We start from the raw sequence: 24,827 nt of genomic DNA, 5'->3' as shown, positions 1-24,827 counted from the left end.
CGTGTCTACTGGGCGGGGTGGGTGGTAGGGCAGACATGTTTAGGCAGCGAGAGCGATGGAGCCGGGCTACCTCGTGGCCGTCTTGACCGTGAGCTTGGTTCCTTCCCCTAGTTCCATATATCCCACAAAGGGCTATTTCATAGCGTTTCTTTAGTTTTGTAGGGTCAAAAAGGATCCTACCAGTGGCCACTGACTCTCGGGGTCCCCCTTTGTATATTTTATGCCATAGCTTGCTATAAACTACGGCGATTAGTTCGTATTTTAGTGAACATGTCCTTATTAGGGGTGCCTTCCAGAGGAGCCGGATGGTTCACCTCTAATAAGCGGTCCGGGCAAAACCAACTACCAATCAGTGGGGAGAAGATAGGCATGACGGGTTTCAACGGGGACAAAAGTCAGCACTACCTATCCTTTCACTGCTTGCAAAGACTAGACAGAATATCTCTATTCCTCGTTATTTGTAAGCAGAGAATACCTCCAAAGAACCAATATCGAACAACTAGTGTTCGGACAATCAATGGGGAGATAAAGATAGGCACGACGGGTTACAACGGGGACAAAAGTCTGCGTTACCTACCCTTCACTATTTGCAAAGACTAGACAGAATATTTCTATTCTACATTATTTGCAAACAGAGAATATCTCAAATAGCACTATTCTTCAAAACAATCAATGTTCGGACAATCAATCAGTGGGGAGATAAAGATAGGCACGACGGGTTACAACGGGGACAAAAGTCTGCGTTACCTACCCTTCATTATCTGCAAAGGGAGAGAGAGAGAGTATTTCTACTCCTCCCCGTTTGTAGACAGCGAATATCTCAAAGAGAACAATCAATGAGCAATACTAGTATTTCAGTCAATCAATTATTTCGCAATTTGTCGTGTTTCACGACCTTACCCGGACCGCGTGGACAGTTTCTCGTCTTCCGCCTCCAGCGCCCGATCGTCCTCTACTCTCCGTATTTGCCGCGGCACTCCTGATGGTTCCCAGTCAGGACCGTAGATCACTCGAGAGAGAGGTCTGCTCGGAACCAGTGAAGTTCGGATGATCGGCTGCCAGACGAGGGTCTATCGGGCAGGAGCTCTCCCGATCGTTGCAGTCGTTTACTCTGTCGTCGGGACCTCTCCCACTGGATCCACGTGTCGCTGATGGGCCCCACGCTTGGGACGCCAATTGTTAAACGGTAGCGGCAGTTTCAGTCGATAACCTTTCAAGTATTGCCCGGCGGTAATCGCCTCTCATACCATTCGATAATTTACCAATGAAAGAGGCAGGCGCCGGAGACTGGAAGGCAGGAAACAAAGTTTTATTCCGTCGGAGCAGAACACATCAGATCAGACAGCAAGGTATCGTCACGAGGTGCTCTAACTGCATCTCTGAGGCCTGGCCTCTTATACACAGGTTTATGACTTTATTGCAGGTTTATCACACATGGCACATTCTTGAGATTGTCTTGATACAAGAAAGAACTTCCTCGGAATCCCCACTTCGAGCTCGTTCCCACACATATCTTCAGTGGGAGTCCCCACCCCTCCTACAGTAGGAGATGGCTATCACACAGCTGGACATTCCGCCAATTCCCGTGGGTGCAACCGGTCGGGTCTCAGGGGGTAGGGGCTTTGATCTGCTGTAATCCCTTTGATGTGGGGTGTTTTCCTTACAGTAGGGGCGATAAACTGCATCCGTAGGGCTAGGTGATGGCCTGGGATCGGTTCGGACAATCGGGCGCGGAGGATGGGGGTTATCAGGAAGGATGTATGACCATGTATGGGATGAAAGGAGGTGTTGGTCAGGCACGGGGTGTGATTCCATGGCAGGGTCGCGCAGAAGGAGAGGGTTTATGGCCCATGTATGAGAGAGCGGGGGTGGTCGGCGCGCGGGGGGATGCTTGCAGCGCCAGGGGGACGCGCTGGCGATCGACAATGAGCGGGGAGAGAGAGTGGGGTGCCTGAAATGGCGGCCGTGGGTTCGCTGTGCGTGGCGCTGGGGAGAGGCAAGATGGCGCAGATAATGTTCAGTTACAAGCTAAATTTCCACAGTTACCATATGTAATTAACTTGTTCATTTTCAATACCAGGGGATCTGTAATACAAATGTGAGGTATTATTGGTGGATCACAAGTTGATTCCTTATAGGCACCAATAGAAGGGAGAATAACCTGGTGCTACTGCTACACTTTTTGCACATGAACCCATTATTTTTGTATGGGCTTATACCGAAATAGACTGTTGCCTTATATTCACATTATAGAACTGACAGATGGCAATTTTATTGTGCAGAATTATTCTCAATTACTTTTTAGATGTAGCACTTTTGTTATCCTACGTGATAGTGCTGCCTCATCCATACTTCAATTAACCCTACATTTTAAAAAGCCCCTACATTCTCTAAACCATGCTTTCCCCATTAAATGGCCTGAAGGTTTTATCCCTGGAAAATGGGGCAGGTTTACCTCTTGGTGTCTCAACAGGAGCAATGGTTGATTATAAAAGTCACTCAGACAATGCAACCCTTTCACTAAGGTGATACATATGTGGCCTTCCTTCTCATTTGCAATCCATGAAGGGAACATGTTTTCCCCCACAGCAGGTACTGTTATCTGGAACAGAGGTGGGATGGCAGTGTGTTAAGGGGTAGGTGACAGCAGGTACTGTTATCTGGAACAGAGGTGGGATGGCAGTGTGTAAAGGGGTAGGTGACAGCAGGTACTGTTATCTGGAACAGAGGTGGGATGGCAGTGTGTTAAGGGGTAGGTGACAGCAGGTACTGTTATCTGAAACAGAGGTGGGATGGCAGTGTGTTAAGGGGTAGGTGACAGCAGGTACTGTTATCTGGAACAGAGGTGGGATGGCAGTGTGTAAAGGGGTAGGTGACAGCAGGTACTGTTATCTGGAACAGAGGTGGGATGGCAGTGTGTTAAGGGCTAGGTGAAACATAAGGGAAACTCAACATATAATTGTATGATTTTTTTCATACCACATTGGGGTTCTCTGGTTTCAGGTTTGGGACAAGCGAATGGCCAAGGAAGCCCGAAGAGTGATAAATGGACCTCATATCTGTGGACCAGGCATTGATATCAAGGTAATACTCGGAATAAGTTCTATTTTAAAATAATTAATATTTAAATTGTATGTATCTTGTAAACTGTTCAACTGAATTCACTCTCTCAATTGCAGGAAAATATGGTCTTGACCGCTTCATGGGTCGCACGTAATGCTTTGCAATTGTGGGATTTACGGTCTTCAGAGCTTCTGAAAGATATCCCTTTCCCAGCAAATTTGTTACAGGGGGAGTTTCTTTATGCAGCAAAATTCTGTGAAAAAAATGTGGTCATCGCAGGAGGAAGTGGCACTTACGGTGCCAGTGCTGTGGATTATAAAACTGATGAGGTAAGTGTGTGTGTTTTTGTGAAAAATAAGTGTGTAATATATGGCTTTAAGTACTCTTGAAAGACTTATTGAGTTAGGGCAAACTTCTGCCCTGTGCTCCCCATACCATTATTTGTAAACTCTTTGTGGTTTATATATAGATGTCAAATGCATCAAAACATCATTTCAGGCAAATCACTAAATCAAACGTGGAATAACCAGGTAGGCTTGTCTCAAAAGAAAATGGAGAAACATTTTTATAAAGTGCACATTTGTCCTCTCTTAGCACAATCTTTCAAAGTCCCAATGAACTGGGGTCTTTAACCTTTTCTGCAACAAGAGCTCCTTATGTTTAATGAAAATCCCCCTTAGCTCCTAATATTAGTAGTGTTCTAATAGTGACCACATCAGACAAGATTACATTGGTAGCCATCCTATGCTTGATGACCAGCAGCGATAAGTTCAGTGCAGCAGGCAGATTTGCCAGCAGTAATGTTAAAATATATATTTAGTGGTTTTCAAATGCTCCTACATAGGTAATACAGAGCAGTCATGCCCGTGGTACCAAGGTTTTGATATTAGTAATAAGTATGCCCGAAGCCACATGGTGTATCACTCAATTCTCTTCCAGGGGATCCTCATCAATAGTCATAAGCATTAGAATATTCCCGCCCATGTGCGGGATCCCGGAAACAGTATATTATATGTGCCCCACATATACATATCCATACATATATACCTATATGTATACACAAGCAAATGCAGCCCCTAACACCCTAGAGCTGAATCATGCTGTAAGGAATTTCCACTACACATTAGAAAAAATAGCATTATAAACATGAGAAACAACATTATAACTTGTTTGGAAACTGTTTTAATGCTTAGAAAACAGCAGAAATTCTTAGAAAACACTGAAAGCATAGGAAGCTCCCAGGCTGCATTGCAAATACCCAGTCTAAAAAGACTGAAAAGCTAACTCATAGCTGTATAGTAAGAACTGACACCGTGCCTTTAAGGCACACCTGACCCCCACCTTCCCATCATGCCTCAGGGGTGACAGTTAGGTCAGTTGTTCTTTCCGGCTCCTTCTAGAAGGATCCTGGCAACAGAGCTCCACTTTTTTCTGAGTTTGTCAGAAAATATTGTCTATTTTTTCAATTCTTTTTCCCTTACTTCGACGTTTCACAGCTAAGTCAGTAAGAGGCTGCCTTTTTTTAGGCTTATTTGGGCATTTTTTCCACTTAAAATGCCTTCTCTTTTCGATCCTTGCCCTGCCTGTGGCAAGAAAAAGGCCGCGACTGACTCTCACAGGGTCTGTATCCTGTGTCTGCCGGAGGACCATGATTCCAGCACATGTCCTCACTGCCAGGGCCTGTCCAAAAGAACTTTGAAGGACAGAGAGCGAAGTCGCGCTTATGGCCTAGCGCAACCATCTAGAGGCCGATCTCCGGTGAGGAAGGGCTCCAAGAGGCATAAAAAATCATCTAGAAGCAAGTCCTCTCGTCCTTCCGCCTCAGCGTCGGGCTCGGCGCTGGGAAAAGATGTTCCGGTAGGTCATATTTCGAAAAAGAAGTTCTCGACAGCGGGCTCGCCGTCGAGAGCAGGTACGACGTCGACGTCGAAGTCCAGACCGCCATCGTCAACTCGGCGACGATCGGCGTCGAGATCCAGAGCGGCGTCGAGATCCAGATCCTCTCCGCCGTCGTCAACCCGGCGACGTTCGGCGTCGAGAGACACCCCCCCTCCGCCGTCGTCAACCCGGCGACGATCGGCGTCGAGAAGCAGGGAACCTCCGCCGTCGTCAACCAGGCGACGATCGGCGTCGAGGAGCAGAGAACCTCCGCCGTCGTCAACCCGGCGACGATCGGCGTCGAGGAGCAGAGAGCCTCCGCCGTCGCCAACCCAGCGGCGTTCGGCGTCGAGGAGCAGGGACCCTCCGCCGTCGACATCTCGACGTCGATCGGCGTCGAGGAGCAGGGACCCTCCGCCGTCGTCAACCAGGCGACGACCGGCGTCGAGGAGTGTCACCCCTCCGTCGTCGAGGGCACCATCCCCACCGTCGTCGAGGCTTCATCGACGTTCGACGTCGAAGCAGCAGGATCCTCCGCCGTCGTCCTCCAAGCGGCGTTCGGCGTCGAGGTTGGCATCGGTATCGACGTCGAGAGTGGCAGCATCTCCGCCGGCGTCCCCGCGGCGTCCGGCGTCGAGGGAGAGAGAGCCTCCGTCGTCGGCTTCACATCGCCGCTCGACGTCGAGGCGGCAGGCTTCGCCCACGGAACATGGCCGCCGGTCCACGTCGAGACGGCGTTCGACGTCGAGAGAGTCCCACCGAGACAGGAGAGGACACCACGGATCGTCGTCAAGACCGCGCTCGACGTCGAGACAGGCCTCAGACAAGTCGGTGGTCCTGGTTACGGAGTCGGCTTCTCGCCACTCCTCCTCCCACTCAGAGGCCTCTCCACGACCAGCAAAGCCACGAGACCATGCAGCTCAACCCCGTAGGTCTTCTCCTCAGACTCAGACCGTTACTCTGTCGCCCAGATGGCTACTACCAGCACATCATTGGCTAGACTCAGGGCCTACAAGGAGGATGCGGGAATACATCAGCCCAGTGCATGATTCTCCGCTGCAACGCCTGGTGGCCGCTGTGGACAGAGCTAGTCCCCCCAGGCCAGCACGTCCGAGATCTCCGGACTACAGGCGACGCAGATCGCGCTCCCCCAGACGGGAGGAGCGTTCACCTGGGTCAAGGGCGCGTGATCATCACCGGAAGCGCAAAAGGACTCCATCATCGTCCTCTTCCTCATCCTCCAAGTCCTCCATCAGAAACTATTCTCCCACGCTCACGGACAGCCCAGTGTCCAGGGTCTCTCCCGTAGACGACATCAACACCTACCAGGAAGTGTTGCAGCGGGGAGCACTGAAGCTGGGGATTGAGATGTCAGTCCCCCAAGTCACAACCTCGGTGATTTTTGAAACACTTCACCAAAAGTCTGCCTCTCGTCCGCTGCTACCTTTGGTCCCAGGAATCATGGAACCAGTCATGGACACTTTTCTCACCCCGGCGACTGTCAAAGCCGTTCCGGCTCGTATCCTAAAAAAATACAAGCCAGCTACCTCTGACCCCGTCTTTGTAAAGACAGACCCACCTGCGGACTCCGTCATAGTGGCAGCTGCCAGGAAGGGTCAGACGGCGTCGTCCTCCTCCTCCTCCGTCCCTCCAGACAAGGAGAGCAGAACCCAGGACTCATGGGGACGCAGGACCTGCTCTTCGGCGGCGGCAGCCCTCAAGATCTCCAGCGCGGCGGCGCTTCTGGGCAGGTACGATAGGGCCCTCTGGGATTCGATGGAACGTTTCAAATCCAAGCTGCCCAAGGAGGACCAAAAGGACTTTGAGGAGATTGTTACTGAAGGGGCACTGGTGGCTAATCAGTCGATTAGCACAGCGGCGGATGGTGCGCTAATCTCAGCCCACTCTTATACACACGGCGTCTGCGCCAGGAGGTCGTCCTGGTTGCGTCTGACAGGGCTCAAGCCGGACGCACAGCAACGGATTTTAAACCTCCCGTTCTCTGGCAACTCCCTCTTCGGCACTCACACGGATGAGGAGATGGGGCGCATGAAAACTGAGCTGGACACTCTCAAAGCCGTGGGCTTGGAGAAGAAAAAGGAGTTCAAGCGCCGTTTTCGACCCACCCAACGCAAGGGGCCTCAACAGAGGGTTCAAACCCCTCAGTGGTCTCAGAGCAAACCCCAAGGGAAAACCCAGTTTCGAGGCGGAAAGTCTGGCAGAGGCAGAGGTGGACACCAACAACAGTCCTCCACTGCCACAAGAGGAGGAAAGTCATGAGCTGTGGCTTCCTCTACGACCGTTGCCCACTCCAGTGGGAGGAAGTGCGTCGCAACATCTAGCAGAGTGGGTCAGCATCACAAAAGATCGCTGGGTGCTGAATATACTGCGTCATGGATATGCGCTACGTTTTCGAGCGCTTCCCAGAGACATCCCGCCAAAGAGGTCCCGTCCTCACCACCTAAACCTACTCAAGCGGGAAGTGAGGTCCCTTCTGCAAAAGCATGCCATAGAAAGGGTTCCTCCTTCACAGGTCGGAAAAGGAGTGTACTCCCGGTACTTCCTGGTGCCCAAGAAAGATCAAGAGCACAAGTTTCGGCCGATTCTGGACCTTCGTCTCCTAAACAAAGTCATCGTCAAGGAGAAGTTCCGTATGTTGGCGCTTCACCAAATATGTCCACATCTACAAGTCGGAGATTGGATGTGTTCGGTGGACCTCCAAGATGCGTATTTTCACATTCCAATAGCAAAGCATCACCGCAGGTACCTGCGGTTTGTGGTAGGAGACAAGCACTACCAGTACAAAGTGCTTCCATTCGGACTCAAGTCGGCCCCGCGAGTCTTCACCAAATGTATGGCAGTGGTGGCGGCCTGCCTACACAAGCAGGGTCTCTTCGTCTACCCGTACCTGGACGACTGGTTACTGAAGGCTCCAACCCAGCAACAGGTGAGGAAAGACTTCCAAATCTGTCTAAGACAGTTGCACGCTCTCGGCCTTCACGTCAACATGGCGAAGTCCGTGCAGCGGCCTACTCAGTCCATCCACTACCTTGGCTCCGTTCTGGACACAAGCGTGGGAAGAGCGTATCCTTCGGAGGAGAGACTGTCTTCAATGAAGAAAAAATGCAGGCTTATGCAGCAGATGCGGAGGCCGTCAGTTCGGCAGGTAGCATCTCTGCTGGGTTCCATGGCGTCCTGCATTTTTCTGATTCCCCACGCCAGGCTGCGGATGAGACCTTTGCAGCAAGCTCTGGAGGATCAATGGGATCAGTCCACAGGTCGTTGGGGAGATCGGATCTCTCTCCCCCAGGTAGCGAAATCTTCCCTAACATGGTGGACTCGTCAGAACAATCTGTTGGTGGGAGTCCCGTTTCACCAGCCACTTCCGGTGCAATCAGTGGTGACAGACGCGTCGCTACAAGGATGGGGAGCCCACATGGGGTGCCTCCAGATACAAGGTCAGTGGTCTGCAAAAGAACAGGGCTACCACATAAATATGCTAGAGCTTCGGGCAGTCCACCTTGCTCTAAAAGCGTTCCTCCCAGCAATCGAGACCAACTCAATCCTGGTGCAGACCGACAACACCACGACCATGTTTTACCTGAACAAACAGGGCGGGACTCGGTCACGGCCCCTCTCCCTGGAGGCGCAGGCGATCTGGCACTGGCTGCTTGCCCGGAACCTCTCGGTGGTGGCAGTACACCTTCCAGGGGAATTGAATATCAAGGCAGACGCACTCAGCAGGCATTTCGAAGATCAGCCCGACTGGGTGCTGCACGACGACGTGGTGGCGGACCTGTTCCGTTGGTGGGGTCGTCCAGACATCGATCTGTTTGCAGACGACGAAAATTCAAAATGCCACGCCTTCGCGTCCAGATTCCACCGTCCAGGGACCAGGGGGAATGCTCTTTTGATGGACTGGTCAGGGACATTTGCCTACGCCTTTCCGCCCCTGCCTCTGATTCCGAAGGTGGTATCCAAGCTGCTCAGATCCGACATGAAGATGATCCTCATAGCTCCGGACTGGCCGCGCCAGTGGTGGTACCCGGACCTTCTTCATCTCTCGGTTCGACCTCACAGGCGGCTGCCTTGCAGGCCGGACTTGCTGTCCAAGATGGGCGGGAGGATTCTGCATCCCAACCTTCCCTCACTGAACTTAACGGCATGGCTCCTGAGGTCCTGCAATACGGACATTTAGGTCTACCTCCTGACTGCATGCATATTCTCAAGGAAGCGAAGCGACCCTCCACAAGAGCGTCTTATGCGTTTAAGTGGAAGAGGTTCTTCATTTGGTGTAGGGAGAATCACCATGATCCTACAAAGGGGCAGGAGGACGTCATCCTTCCGTACCTCCTCCACTTAGCTAGATCAGGCTTGAAGTATGCATCCATCAGGGTCCATTTGTCTGCCATTACAGCTTACAGGAGGTCTCCCAGTCAACCTTCTTTTTTCCAGATGCAGGTGGTCAAGGACTTCTTGCAGGGGTTGAAAAAAGTTTACCCCCCTGTTCGAAACCCTTCACCTCCGTGGGAGTTGAACTTAGTGTTATCCAAGTTGATGGGCCCACCTTTTGAGCCGATCCACAAAGCTTCTTTACAGCATCTGTCGTGGAAGGCGGCTTTTCTGGTAGCCATTACATCGGCACGCAGAGTAAGCGAAATCCAGGCTCTGTGTACTAAAGAGCCGTACACAGTTTTTCACCAGCACAAAGTGGTCTTAAGGGCACATCCATCCTTTCTCCCTAAGGTAGTGTCTGATTTTCATATTAATCAGTCCATTTCTCTGCCATCCTTCTTCCCGAATCCAGCGACCCCGGCTGAGCGGTCGCTCCACTCCTTAGACCTCAAAAGGGTACTTAAATTCTACCTGGCAAGTACCAGAGGCATTAGGAAGACGGACCAGCTGTTTGTCAACTATGGCGCCATGAGAACAGGCTTCCCAGCAGCTAAGCGATCCATTTCCAGATGGATTGTTTCTTGCATTACCCTAGCCTACCAGCTGGCGAAAAGGCCCTTACCTTTGGCCCCTAAGGCCCATTCTACTAGGGGGAAAGCGGCCACAGTAGCTTTCCTGCATGACATTCCTATGGCAGAGATCTGCAAGGCGGCCACTTGGAAATCGGTCCATACTTTTACCAGGCACTACTGCCTCGAATCCGATTCCAGGGCGGATGCCCAAGTAGGCCAAGCCTCCTTGAGGAACCTGTTTGGGTAGCTGAGCTATCTGAGCATACTGTTCCTTCTCTGTTTTTTTCTTTCCTTTGCCCGCAGGGAGATGAGGTGAGGCTCGCTATTCTATTCTAATGCTTATGACTATTGATGAGGATCCCCTGGAAGAGAAGGATTAGTTACTTACCTGTAATCCTAGTTCTCTTCCAGGGGTATCCTCATCAAAGTCATAAGCAACCCTCCCGCCTCCCCGGGCAAAGGTGTGATAGTTTTCAGAGGTTATTATTTTCTTTGGGCCATGACTTTTCAGTCTCCGCAAAGAACAACTGACCTAACTGTCACCCCTGAGGCATGATGGGAAGGTGGGGGTCAGGTGTGCCTTAAAGGCACGGTGTCAGTTCTTACTATACAGCTATGAGTTAGCTTTTCAGTCTTTTTAGACTGGGTATTTGCAATGCAGCCTGGGAGCTTCCTATGCTTTCAGTGTTTTCTAAGAATTTCTGCTGTTTTCTAAGCATTAAAACAGTTTCCAAACAAGTTATAATGTTGTTTCTCATGTTTATAATGCTATTTTTTCTAATGTGTAGTGGAAATTCCTTACAGCATGATTCAGCTCTAGGGTGTTAGGGGCTGCATTTGCTTGTGTATACATATAGGTATATATGTATGGATATGTATATGTGGGGCACATATAATATACTGTTTCCGGGATCCCGCACATGGGCGGGAATATTCTAATGCTTATGACTTTGATGAGGATACCCCTGGAAGAGAACTAGGATTACAGGTAAGTAACTAATCCATATCCGCTTTAAATGTGTTGTGAAAAGTGAGCCATTTTTCTTCAAACATCATGCTAGGAGTTCTGGAAATACACACATTACATCTCAAATATGCATTCTCAGTTTTGTTGTCCATATATTACTTCAGCCAAGCAAAGCCTCTAACTTAATAGGCTGGGCTGCACATAGGCGAGCTTCTTACAGGTAGCCGGTGAGCTACTAGTATCACATGAGCTACTCATTGGAGAAGCCTGCTCTTAACTATGCTTTCCCCATCAAGTGGCCTATGCTATATGGGGACAAACCATCCCTCTGCTAATGAACTATCAGGTTCCACACAAATTACATCTCCCAATATCTATCTCTTATTTGGTAATGCTGCAAGCTGTACCCGTTTTGTTAAGTTTTACAGAAACCCAGAATAACAAACATTTAACAGCTCCAGATAAAAGTCTAGACTTGTGACTAAAGGGCATAAGGAAAAAGTCCAGACTCTAAGAACCCCACGAGATATGTGCATGTTCGACAACTTCCTACCCTCCTTCCCCAATCATGTTGCCACTTGTTTTACAAGTGATGGACAAGGACTCCCATTGCAAGCATGAGCACGTGCCGCAGCAGCAAGAGGGTTGATAACACTTTTTAGGTCCCCGGTACTGGAGATAGCAAGTAAAATCTTTGGTGGAAGTTCCGTTTAGATGGTCCAAAGTGATGATTCCCAAAGAAGACTGCACATCTAAAAGGCCAGGGAGTGAGAAGGGAAGGGTTCATGATATTAATGGAAACCATGCATATGGCAAATCCCAGCTCACAACAAATACATCATTCATAGCAATAGAATCCTCTGTTGATGAGTGGTGTAATGCATGTCCCCCAAATTTAAACACCACTGTATGTCTGAAATAATGGCCTGGAAGAACCACTCTTCTGCCGGTGTTTCTCCTCAACCTACCTTTATTGTCTCTTTCTGCAGTACTGTTACAATGCCAGTATGTCCAGTATTTGTAAAGCGCAAACAGTTATCCGAGGGTGTTGAGGCGCTGGGTGGTGTCGGGAAGATTAAGCGAGCTATTGCCCAGAGTCACATAGTGCTGGACTGATCTGCCACCGGCGCTGGGGATCGAACCATGAGCCCCCGGGTTCTGGAGTCAGTTGCCATGGCCGTCTGTACTGAAGTTGTCATTCGGATTCACCACCCGCCTCTTCAGAACCTATAAAAAAACCCTTCCCATAGAAGTTAAAGTATCCAAGTTTGCCAACCCGAGAGAATAAACACTCGGAGATCAGCAGAAGCGGTGGCTTGCTTTTACCAATGAGCTCAATCATACTCCACCAAACCAGCCAACCACTACATCCAACCACAAAATAGGTAGTTATCAACAATTAAGAACATTCACATCCAAGACTGCCATCCATGTAAACCTGAAGGCAAATTAAAGGATGTGACCATAACTGTTCAAAGGATAGTGTCTTCAGCAGGGAAGAGCAGAAGAACAGGTGAATGTCCATCAAGAAGGCATAGTCCAACATGGCACGTCAAAATGTTTTCTTGGAGACAGCACACATCTTTTCTGCCAGCTTCACCGCCTCTAAAAGAACCACTGCTGCTTGTTGAGGCTGTGGCAGTGCTGTGTCGGAAGTGGAATAATCCAGAGGGCCAGGAGCATTCTAGGATAGACCAATATAAGCAGGAAGTGCTTTGTACTATGCAGTGCAGAGTGGGCTCCCTGTTCTTTTAACTGAGACATCAAACATTTAATCAGCCATTCAATATTTTGATTGATTGCCTATGTTTGCCTATCAAATTGTTGGTGGTAACGAGAGTAATGTGTTTTGGAAACTCAATTCGTTGAACCACTTTGCAAATAAATACGTCTGTAATTTCATAGCATGTGAACGTTTGGAGAAAGTAACCAAGTGCACTATCTTAGTAAAGAAATTAAAGACATTTGATTATCTTTCTGATGGTTTTTCTATGAGCTTTGGAAACTTCCCAATGAAATCCTTAAACATCATATACCAGTGCAGTGTAGAAATGAGTGAATGCTACAAACTTTGTTGTATGTTATCCCAAGATCGACTCCTTGTTACTGCGCTTTAAGGTTTTTGCAATTGCTCTCAAGTAGAGTACTAGCCAGCATAAGAGCTCCTTCACTCCACATAGGTGTTATAAGATCTGCATATTACATCATTTGGGCTAGGGGTCTGTGTTTGTTCATGTTTTTGCTGTTTTCCAGCTGATGCTTCAGATTCTGGCCAGCCGGTGTGGCTGTTGCCTGAGATTCCTCATAGTTTTGACAACCACTTAATATTTGCTTGGTCCTTGGGTGTTAGGTTGTATTTCGTAAATGAAATTGATCTACAGTTGCTACTGTAGCTTTTGTGTGTAAACTGTTAGTGTGCAAGATGTCCACCTGGAGTTCTTTATTGCATGTTGCAATCCTGCTATTCATGTTCACCTGTTTCACTAGAATTTCTAAGTCAGTTGCTGAGATTTTAGGTGTGACTATGTTGTCTGGGGAAAATATTTGTTGTTGCGTTTTAGTAAATCACTAGCATGAAACGACATAGCATTACTTATGGAACAAAGTGCCATTTTATTTAAAGCATGATGCATGTATTGTTTTCCTACTAATCACAGGTTCTTGGTGATGTATCCTTATTCAACAAAACTGTTCAGACCTTGGATGTGACACGCGATGGCCAGGTTGTAGCAGTGGCTGGAGTTGGAGGGAATCTTCATATTGCTGAGCTCTGCTGATTTGCCTGGACTTCAAAGCATGCTGAAACAAGCTCCCAAGTTATTAATGTGTCTGATGATAGCCTTGTAAACCAGTAAAAACATTTAAGATTGGTTGATCTAAATGGAGCCAAAGGCTTGTAAGATTTGTTCTTCCAAACAATATTATTAAAGTGCCACAGTTCAGTAGTAGATTTGCACCAGCTATTTTTTTCAATATGAAAATAAGAATGTATGTTCCAATAAATGAAAGCTAAAGAATAAGCAAGTGTGTGATTATCTGAAGTCCACAGCAAACACCTTCTTTTTTGTGTTCACTGATCATTTTTATGTTTTGTTTTTGCTAAATGTCTGAGACTTCATATAGTTATATTCATCATAATCCTGACAAGTTATCAGCCCTTCGTTCTCATTCAGGAAACCCCTTGTCCATAATGGCCAGCACAACAGAGTTCTGTTCCTGTTAACCATGAAATGTTCAGCCAAATCTGACGGAATATTTCTGGCTTCAATAAAAGCTGCATGAGAATCAATTGCAAGAAGCATCGGACAGAAAGACAACATTAATGAAATGTTCTGGCCATACAATATTCCATTCAATGATTAGGGGGCATATGTATCAAACTCCCGTTTAGCGAATCCGAATTTGCGATATTTTGCGATTCGCAAATTGAGATTCGCTAAGCGGGATGTAAAAAATTAATCGCAAATATATTGCGATTTCTTAAAAATCGCAAAATATTCTCAGACACCCATTTTGCGATTTCTTAATAGCGAAATTCGCAAAATAAGAAATCGGAATCTGCAAACCAGGTACAGCCTGATGACATCACAAACAGGAAACTGGAGTGATTTCCTGCACCTGCTCACCTGAGCCACACCCAGAGGCTGCTTGGGGAGTGTGAGGAGGCGTCCCAGGAGAGAGCAACCAGCAATGGATTCCCACAAACAACAGGAGGGCAAGGATGCAGAGAAGAGGAAGAGGAAGCATAAGTTCTCAGAAAAGGAGCAGGAGGTCCTCATTGAGGAGATGGTCTGCAGCCATGAGCTCCTCTTCGGCAAGAAGGCACTGCGTGTCCCAGAGGCGAGGAAGAGGAAAATTTGGCTTCAAATACAAAATAAGGTGAATGCAGTGGGAGTCACCACTCGTACCATCGAAGAGCTGCGCAAGCAGTGGTACGACATGCGCCAGAGGTCCAAGGAGAGGGTGGCAGCCAGACTGAAGGACGCAAATCAGACTGGAGGAGGACCATCCACTGCAGAGCAGCCAACACCCCATGAGGAGATTGTGGAGTCAACTCTCCTGCCTGAGAGCGTTGGTGGCGTGGCTGACATAGACAGCTCCGACCCTGCATCCAGCAGTCAATGTAAGATGCATGCAAAATCAATCTGCACTCCTCCCCATCCCATGCACACTTCCCCAAATGTGCATAGTAAACTCCCAAAATGTCATTCCAGCCCAGGTCTTACAGCACACCCAGCAATGCATCATGGGACTCGTAGTACTGTGTCTGACAGTGTGTCCATGAGACAAAGGAAATTTAATGCAACATGTGGGTTGGGGATAAGTGAATGATACAGTGTCAGAGGTTAGCCAAAAAAAACTGTAGGAACTTTATTGATTGCCACATGCAGACAATAACACAAACTCATGTAGTCCCCTTTACATTCACATCCACAGCACATTCCAGGGCACAAGAAGACAGCGCAGAGGGAGAGGAGCCTGCACACTCTGCGGACTCCAGTGATGACACTGAGCAGCAGCCAATCCAGCACAGGAAGCGCACACATGTGCCCCCACTGCCTCCGTTTGAGGACGAAATCCCTGCCACAGGGGATGACACCGACAGGAGAGAGGGGAGTCCGGGTGTGTCACACATGCCCATTCATGACACACAAAGCCCAAGGAGTAGACCACAGGACACATGCGGATCAAGGCCCAGGAGCAGCACTGCGACTGAAGCAGAAGGATCCGTGTTCTCAGGCCTGGAACAGAGCATGCTGCAGGAACAGCGCCTGCAAAGCAAAGCACTGAGATCAATAAATAGGCAGCTATGCCGCATACACAATGAGCAGAAGAACATGGGGGAGGGCTTCATGACCATGGCAGGGTCGATCCGTGAGCTCTGTGACACTTTGAGGCAAAACCAAGCCGCCAATGACAGGGCTGGCCGACGTGCCAATGCACGCCTTCACAACTACACGGAGGCCGTGAACCGCCTCTGCACCACCACCAGCACCCTCACACGCAGAAGCGTAACTATGCAGGTCGAGATGGCGCACTGCTGTCAGGATATAGCCCGAGGACTTGCGCAGGTAACCACTGCTGTGGAGCAGCTGCAGACGGCCAATGCTGGTGGCAGCGCACTCATGGCCTCTGCCGACAGTGAGGACACCTCAAGTCGGAGCAGCGTCACTCCCACCTTGCCAGGGGAAAGACGACGCAGTGCCAGACAGGGCGCAGGACAAGGGAACACCATGGGGGGCACTCAGTCTGGACGTCACCGAAGGAGGTGAACATGTGCGGTGACACTTACTGCAACACGGGTGAATGAACCCTACAATGCTGTTTGCACAGTTACTTGTGCCTTACCTGCACTGTGTGCACAACATGTGCTGGGGACAGCTACTATTTCTTTAATGTGAAGTGTGAATAAACACTTCACACATCCTCAAGCTTTGTTGTCTCATTTCATCATTACTCACCTAGAAGTAGTTTTGTGTGATCTCTGTCCGTCTCTGGCGTCCAGCAGCTGCCCCAACTCCTGCTGCAGGTCTGGCAGGGGGAGCAGGGCGCTCGTCATCCGATGTGTCTGTATCGGTCACATCAATTGTGGTGCCTTTCCTCATTGCCATGTTATGTAGCATTGCACAGCTTGCCACGATTTTACAGCAGGTCTCAGGGCTGTATTGCAGTGCGCCTCCACTTTTATGCAGGCACCTGAAGCGGCTCTTCAGGATTCCAAAGGTACGCTCAATGACGCAGCGTGTAGATCTGTGTGCCCTGTTGTAGCTCCTCTCACTTGCATTTGCAGGATCCAGATATGGGGTCAGGATGAAGTCCTGCACTGCATAGGCACTGTCACCTGCATGGACAAACACAATAGGTAAGTCAATGTCCCCCCCCCCTCAAGTGATGTAGTGGATGTATTGATGTGTGCCATGAATTTACCTAGCAGGTACCCCTCCCCAAACTCTCCAGCACTCAGACGTCTGTGTATTCCACTGTGTCTGAAGATGAAAGAGTCATGTGTACTGCCGGGGTATTTGGGTACGATGTCTGTGATGATATACTTTGCGTTGCACACAATCTGTATATTGAGGGAATGGTAGCATTTCCGATTTCTGTAGACATATTCAGTTGCTGATGGGGGTGTGATGGCCACATGGGTCCCATCGATGCAGCCAATGACGTGGGGGAAACGTGCAATCTGGTAGAAGTCCAGTTTGGTTTGCTGTAATGCCTGTTGGGTGGTGGGGAAGTATATGTGATGTGAAAGCCTCTGTAGCTTTGCATCTAGAAAGGCATGGAGAAAGCGCGAAAGTGCACTCTGTGACACCCCACCAACCTCCGCTATTACCCGTTGGAAACTCCCTGACGCCAGGAGGTGCAGGGAGCACAGGACCTGCACATGTGTGGGAATTGTTTGTGTCCTGCATGTAGGGTGTTCCAAGTAGGGTTTCAGCTCCTCAATCAGGTCCATTATGGTCTGTGGGTGCAGTCTGTACTTGTCATAGATGTCCTCTTCAGTGTGCTGGAACAGAGTGATGCGCAGCCTGAATATACGTTCCTGTCTCATTCTCCTCTGTGCAAGAGCCTGAATACGCAGCCTCCTGGCTATCACGAACATTGCTGCCATTGTGGGTGGGTCTGTTGCATTGTGGGGTGGTTTAAGTACCTTGCACCAGTTTACCACCTGCATGCAATTGGTGTTAATAGCGATTTCTTAATTTGCGATATCCTTTTAGGAAATTTCGCTAGGTTGAGAAATCGCAATTTAAGAAATCGCAAGGAAAATCGCAAAAATCTTGTTTCGCAGCCTAAGAAATCGCTAATTTAGCGAGTTCTACTTTTTCTCTAAATATGTGTGTCAGACATGTGGAATTGCGAAAAATCAGTCGCAAACGCTGCTTTTTGCGATTCGCAGCGTTTGCGACTAATTTTTGCTTTCATACATATGGGCCTAAGTAACAAACAAATGCACACTAGTTCGCCTCCTCATGCTCTGAACCACCCCATGAGGGATATATGTTATCTTAGTATTTTAAAGCATGTAGAAGTCTCTCTATGCAGGCTGGAGCAGAAAAATATTAACAATAAGAAATGAGAAACTAAGAGCTGGCCACTTAAAACAGAGAATAGAGTAGGAGAAATTGACCGCTATTTACAAAAACATAGGAGATATTATGTCTTCCTTGTCCGCTTAGAAAGTAATCCACATTTGAACACTTTGGAAAACTGCTCAAAGAGATGGGCAAACAAATGCTGTCTCCCTCTTGACATTGCCCAAACTTAACAAAACAGTTTTCAACTTCATTTTCAACATTAAATTGGCATGCAAGGAGGTTAATCACCAGGTGAAATATTTGTACATTGGTAAATGAATCTACTAGAGGCCACAGTCCACCAGAAGCCAGAAAAGGATAGCTCCTCTTATAAGGCTTTAAATAGGCACTAATGACATTGGTTATAAGAAGATCCGATATGGTCCTGCCTGTCAGTCTCATCTCTTTTATTAATCCTAACATTGGTGTCATTGCAAGTTATTAGTTAATAAATTCCAACAATACATTGCTACGTTGAGTTATGACTAGCTGCTGGAATTTGTGTCCTAGTGAATACCACTAAATAATACAGGAAGATCTCCACATACCTTACACCAAGGGAAAGATGTGAAAGAATGCACGATTGCCCTGTATGTCAATAGTTGTTGGGACAAGGTAGAGTGTAGTTTCAGGCCATCTCAAGGTTTAGTATAGAAGCTGTTTCCCCTTTTCCCTACATTTCCCCCCCCCGTTTGCCCCATGCTCCCACCACTGCATTGACCCATGACCCCTCCCCTGACCACCCTGCTCCCGCCTCCCAGCTGCCCATCCCCCTTCCCCTGCAGAATGGCGGCCGCTGCGCGCCTAAGGCAAGCCCGTCTGCGCCCGTCTGCGACCCGGCCAGCGCCAGGAACCCTGGATCTCCGGGACTCCGCTGATATGACTCCGCTGGACTCCATGCACTCAACCCCGGAAGACAAACCGACTGCGAAAGATCCTCGCCCATCACCACCCATGAACAGTTCTCGTGCAGACTCTGCCGCAGATCCTTCACCGTCGACAAAACCACCCCTACCGCCAAAGGCCCGCATGATGCAGGCACCGCCGAAGCCCTAACTTGCATTCTCCTCAACGTGCGCTCCCTCCACGACACGCCGTAGAGATCTGGGACTTGATCGACAGCCTCTCGCCTGAGGTCGCCTTCATCACAGAAACTTGGACCAACGCCACCTCCGGCCCCAACATCGCCATTGCCATCCCCGACGGCTACAAGATCAAGAGAAAGGACCGGCCCCACTGCCCAGGAGGAGGACTCGTCATCGCACACAACACCCGCCCCAACTCTCCACATCCAGCATGAGTGACCCCCACTCCAACACCTCCACTTCCAGATCCAGACCAGCCCCAGGATCACGCTACTCGGCACCTTCATCTACAAACCACCGGGACCTCGCACCCAGTCTGCAACTACCATCGCCGAATTCGCTGCACCCTATGCCATCACCTCCAAGGACTACATCATACTCTGGGACCTGAATTTCCACCTCGACAACCGCAACGACCCCGGCACCACCACTCTCCTCAACAACCTCGCCAACCTCGGACTGAAGCAGCTGGTCAACACGCCCAAGCACAAAGCTGGACACACCCTCGACCTTATCTTCGCGGGTGGGATAAACAACCGCTTCAGCCACACCACCCAGCCCCTCTGGACGGACCGCCACTGTGTCCACTTCACCTTCAACACCACCACCGCACCCAAGCCTCCCCTGCGCCCGCCACAAAGGAACTGGAGCAAGGTCTCTGAGGAACTCCTCAACACCACCCTCCTCCAAACCCCCACCAGCACCTCGATCGACACCAACTCCACAGCCAGGGAATTCCACCACTGGATCTCCTGCTGCGCTGACAAACTCGCTCACCTCCGCCGTCCCACCAAACTACTCCCCATGAAGGCCGCCTGTTTCACCACAGAACGACAAGAAGCCAGACGCTCCTGCAGACGCCTAGAGAAAACTTGGCAAAACCAGAAAGCCACGGAAGAACGGAACAATCACAGGAGCGCCCTGAAGGATTACCACCAGCGTATAAGAGACACCAAACGGACCTTCATCAGAGACAAAGTCCAGACCAACGTGACCAATGCCAAGGAACTGTTCAAAGTCATACAGCAGTTCGCAAAACCCCCCAGCGAAGCCACGGACGTCACACCTTCCCAAGAACTCTGCGACAAGCTCAGCTCCTACTTCCATCTGAAGATCAAGGTCCTCTACTTAAACGAACAGACGCCGGACACCCCTCACCCACGCCGCCTATACCCATCCACCATGATCTGGATTCCCGCCACCATAGAACACATCACCGCGACCATGAAGAAAACCCACTCGGGAGCCCCAACGGACCCCTGCCCACTGCACATATTACACAGGGCCACCGCTGCCATCGCACCCGAACTTGGATGGACCATCAACGCCTCCTTCAGGTCCGGCATCTTCCCAGACGACTGGAAGCAGTCAGAGATTAAACCCCTCTTCAAGAAACCAACGGCCGACCCAACGGACCTGAAGAACTATCTGCCCATCTCTCTCCTTCGATGCCAAAGTCAACGAGAGACTTGTAAACACCCAACTGACCGCCTTCATCGAAGAGAACTCCATCCCGGATGCCTCCCAGTCTGGATTCCGCAGGAACCACAGCACCGAGACAGCCCTCCTTGCCGCAACTGACGACATCCGCATGCTACTCGACCAGGGACACACCGCTGCCCTCATCCTTCTGGACCTCTCCGCAGCCTTCGACAATGTTTCACATCGCACACTCGCAGCCAGACTTCACGATGCTGGGATACAGGGAACCGCCCTCGACTGGATACAATCCTTCCTCTCCGGTCGAACCCAGAGGAACAGACTCCCTCCCTTCCTCTCCAAACCCACCGATATCCTCTGCGGAGTACCCCAAGGATCATTGCTCGGCCCCATGCTCTTCAGCATCAACATGGCCCCCCTCGCCGCCATCGTCCGACAGCATGCGCTCAGCATTGTATCCTACGCCGACGACACCCAGATCATCCTCTCACTCACGAAGAAGCCCGTAGACACCGGACTCTGTTTCCAGGAAGGAATGAAGAATGTGGCAGCCTGGATGAGAGACAGCTGTTTGAAGCTCAACTCTGAGAAGACCGAGGTCCTCATCCTCAGACCCTGCACCTCCGCCTGGGACAACACATGGTGGCCTGCCGCCCACGGGAGCCCACCCACCCCCACAGACCACACACAAAACCTTGGCATCATCCTCGACTCCTCCCTCTCCATGAACCGCCAGATCAACGCCGTCGCCTCCACCAGTTACAACTGCCTACACATCCTCTGCAAAATTTTCAAATGGATCCCCCCCGACTGCAGAAGAACCCTCACCCACGCACTCATAACCAGCAGACTGGACTACAGCAACGCCCTATACGCCGGTATCAACAGAACCCTTCTACACAAACTCCAAGCCATCCAGAACACCCCAGCCAGACTCATCCTCTGGACACCACGTCACTAAGACATGACCCAACACCTACGAGACCTCCACTGGTTCCCCGTCGAGAAGAGGCTCACCTACAAACTCCTCATCCACGCCTACAAATCACTCAACAACATCAGACCCAAATACCTCAACGAGAGATTATCCTTCCACGCACCCAAGAGGAACCTACCATCCGCGATCTCGCCCTGGCAAAGGTCCCCCGCATCCGCAGAAACAGAACAGACAGGAGAGCGTTCTCCCACATCGCAGCCAAGACCTGGAACGAGCTCCCTGTGAACATCAGACGCTCCCCGACCCTGCACACGTTCAGGAAGGACCTCAAAACCTGGCTCTTCAACTGATCCCGCCCACCCCTCCCCTCCTCCCCTAGTGCCTTGAGACCCTCACGGGTGAGTAGCGCGCTTTATAAAATCCTGATTGATTGATTGGTATTAATCTTTTATTAGAACATTGGAATGTTGAGAGCTCCATTGAACACAATGGAGGTGCTCCAGTCTTATAATGTTTGTCTCTCTGTTTCTCCCTTTTTAGTTTAAAATATTCTACCCTCAGTAAGTTAAATGTTCTAATAGCCTTATAGCCCTTCTGCCTTGGGCTATACCTGTTGTTAAAGGCCCTCACCCTTGTATAGGCCCTTATCTGTGGCTCGGGCCTATACTTTGGTTCAGGGCCTTTAAAAAATGGAATAGCCTTCGACACCTGGCTATTAGCCTGTATTAGGACATTGGGATGTTGAGAGCTCTGTTGAAGACAATAGAGTAGCTCTGAGTTTATAGTGTCTGGAATAAGTCCAGAGCTCCATCATTCCACCATTAGTGGGTGGAATGTTCTAATAGTCTTCTGGCCCTTCTGTCCCTGACTATACCTATTGTTAAAGACCCTCTCAATTGTTATAGACCCTCGCCTGTGGCTCAGATATATAACTCTGGTTCAGGGCCTTTAACAACTGGTATGGCCCTCTGAAGCAGGTATAAGACTATATTGTAGACCCCTAAAGTTAGGGTGGCATGCTGGCTTCCAGTTGTGCCTCCATTCTATTTGGAATGTGTCTAAGACCAGGGATGCCCCTTCTATTCCCAATCACACAGACGCCATGCTGTTTTGTGACTAAGAATGATCAAAGGAATTAGTAAACTGGTGAATTAGGTGAACACTGAATGGATATGATCAGTTGCATCACATAACTCATATCAACAATAAATCTGTTTTCCCTCTCTTCAGTATGTAAAATTTACTGTGGGATACGCACAGTCCTGCCTCTAAACAACCTCACAGACCAAGTCACGCGGTTCTAAATTCTAATGGTATTAAGGAATGTGAACTACACAAGCATTGCATTATGCTGAGATTTCAAAAAACCTGTTTAGAAACAATCTCTATGCTCTCTTGGAGGCAGCATTGGCAGACAAGGCAAGAAATAAAATCTACACATGTTCCTCTGAGGCACAGTACAAACTGTCCATATGTCCTCTATTTTATAAAACTGTCAAAGTATAAACTTGCCACTTACTCTGGAATTTAACTGATCCAAGACTCAGCTTGCCAACTTTATACAACGACTCCAAATAGGGAGCTGTGGAGACACTTTCTATTTACAGCACACAGCATATCAGATACCCTAGTTCCCCCCTGTCTTTTCAAGATCATCACGATGCCAGCTACGGTAGTCAGTCTAAAGAATAGCCTCTCTGGAAAAAATAAAATAAAATGAAATGTAATTTTGGTTGAGAATATTCCAAACTTGAATACATTCAGAATAGTAGCAATACATAAAGTTACATAGTTGCATTCAGTGTGATGCAGAAAAGAAACGATGTATAATGGCTGCTTACATAGATAGGGCAATTACCATGCATTGTTCTTACCTTTATATGCAACACAGTCAAGGAGTTAGAGAAATCTTTTTTGGGAATTTATCAGGAAATCAATAGGGCTAGATATTGGGATCTTACAATGAGGAGATTAGAGAGGCTTAAAATCATGCACTTTGAATTGTTCCTTCATTACCACCGGTTCTGCCCAGAGCTACACTGATACAGTACACAATATTTGCAAATATTCTTCCCTATCCACCAATTCAGCTCAGGTTTGACATAGATCTGAACTAATTAATGTGTGCGCTGACGACACCCAGCTGATCCTCTCCCTCACCAACAAACCCACAGTCGCCAAGAGAAACTTCCATGAGGGGTTGAAGGCTGTCGCCACCTGATTGAAGGACAGCTGCCTCAAGCTAAATTCAGAGAAGACCGAAGTCTCATCTTGGGCTCCATCCCCTCCGCTTGGGATGACTCCTGGTGGCCTGCAGATCTTGGGCCTCCGCCCACACCCACAGACCACGGAAGAAATCTCGGCATCATCTTGGACTCCTCATTCACCGTGAACCTCCAGATCAACCACGTTTCATCATCTTGCTTCCACATGCTATGTGTGCTCCGAAAGATCTTCAAGTGGATCCTCACCAAGTCCAGAAAGACGGTCAGCCACGCACTCATCAGCTGCAGACTCGACTACGGCAACGCACTCTACGCCGGCATCACCTAGAAACTCTTCAAGAAACTGCAAAGCATCCAGAACGCTTCCGCCAGACTCATCCTCAACATCCCCCACGACAGCCACATCACCACCCACCTGAGAGACCTCCACTGGCTCCCAGTCAACAAAAGGATCACCTTCATGCTCCTCACACATGCCTATAAAGCCTTACACGACACAGGACCTGCATACCTCAACCATCGCCTCTCATTTCACGCACCCACCAGAAACCTCCGCTCCACTCACTGGCCCTAGCCGCCATCCCACATATTTGCAAGACCACGGCCGGGGGAAGATCCTTCTCGTTCCTCGCAGTAAAGACCTGGAACACCCTGCCTCTCCCCCTAAGGTAATCACCGTCACTGCCCCAATTCAGGAAGGCCCTCAAGACCTGGCTCTTCGACTGAACCACAGTGCCTTACGACAGATCTGCAGCCGTCCACCTCTCCCTCTCCCAGCGCCTTGAGACCCTTACGAGTGAGTAGTCATGCTTTGAAAGCCACTTGATTGATTGATTGAGCTGTTCAGCTCAGTTCTTTTATTTATGCCATTTTTAGGTTACTTTAGAGACCAGTTCTCCTCACTGGAAAATGTTTTTTTTTTTTCTTTTTTTGAGTGGTTCATTTATTACTATACAAACGCTTCATTGGACTGTTTGCTTCAGCTTGTGTGGCTCCTTACGTCTTTTGCATCTACCCTTGTGATTATATCATCCCTAAAATAACAGTTGGAGTTTTTAAATCCCACCATGGGCGGAAAACTGCCAGCCTCAAATCTTGAAGATTTGTGTATGGTATAACTGGGAGTTTAAAATGAAACTATTTAGTTCTAGCTCGGACAAGCCTAAAAACGAAATGAGTGCAA

At 49.1% G+C, this 24,827-nt stretch overlaps 1 protein-coding gene across 1 annotated transcript in view; it reads left to right on the top strand.

The window, feature by feature from the left end:
* The window catches only part of LOC146822041 (uncharacterized), a 168,529-nt gene extending 154,643 nt beyond the window's left edge, over nucleotides 1-13,886 (top strand). The window contains exons 6-8 of the mRNA XM_085609417.1: nucleotides 3,004-3,084; nucleotides 3,180-3,392; nucleotides 13,533-13,886. Of these exons, the coding sequence (XP_085465543.1) occupies nucleotides 3,004-3,084; nucleotides 3,180-3,392; nucleotides 13,533-13,652 (414 nt within the window). The 3' untranslated portion in view covers nucleotides 13,653-13,886. The remainder of the gene's footprint in view (nucleotides 1-3,003; nucleotides 3,085-3,179; nucleotides 3,393-13,532) is intronic.
* The last annotated feature ends 10,941 nt before the right edge of the window (nucleotides 13,887-24,827 follow it).

The sequence above is a fragment of the Triturus cristatus genome, chromosome 6 (genome assembly GCF_964204655.1).
Source record: "Triturus cristatus chromosome 6, aTriCri1.1, whole genome shotgun sequence".
NCBI lineage: Eukaryota > Metazoa > Chordata > Amphibia > Caudata > Salamandridae > Triturus > Triturus cristatus.
This window is presented reverse-complemented; position numbering and strand designations above follow the sequence as displayed.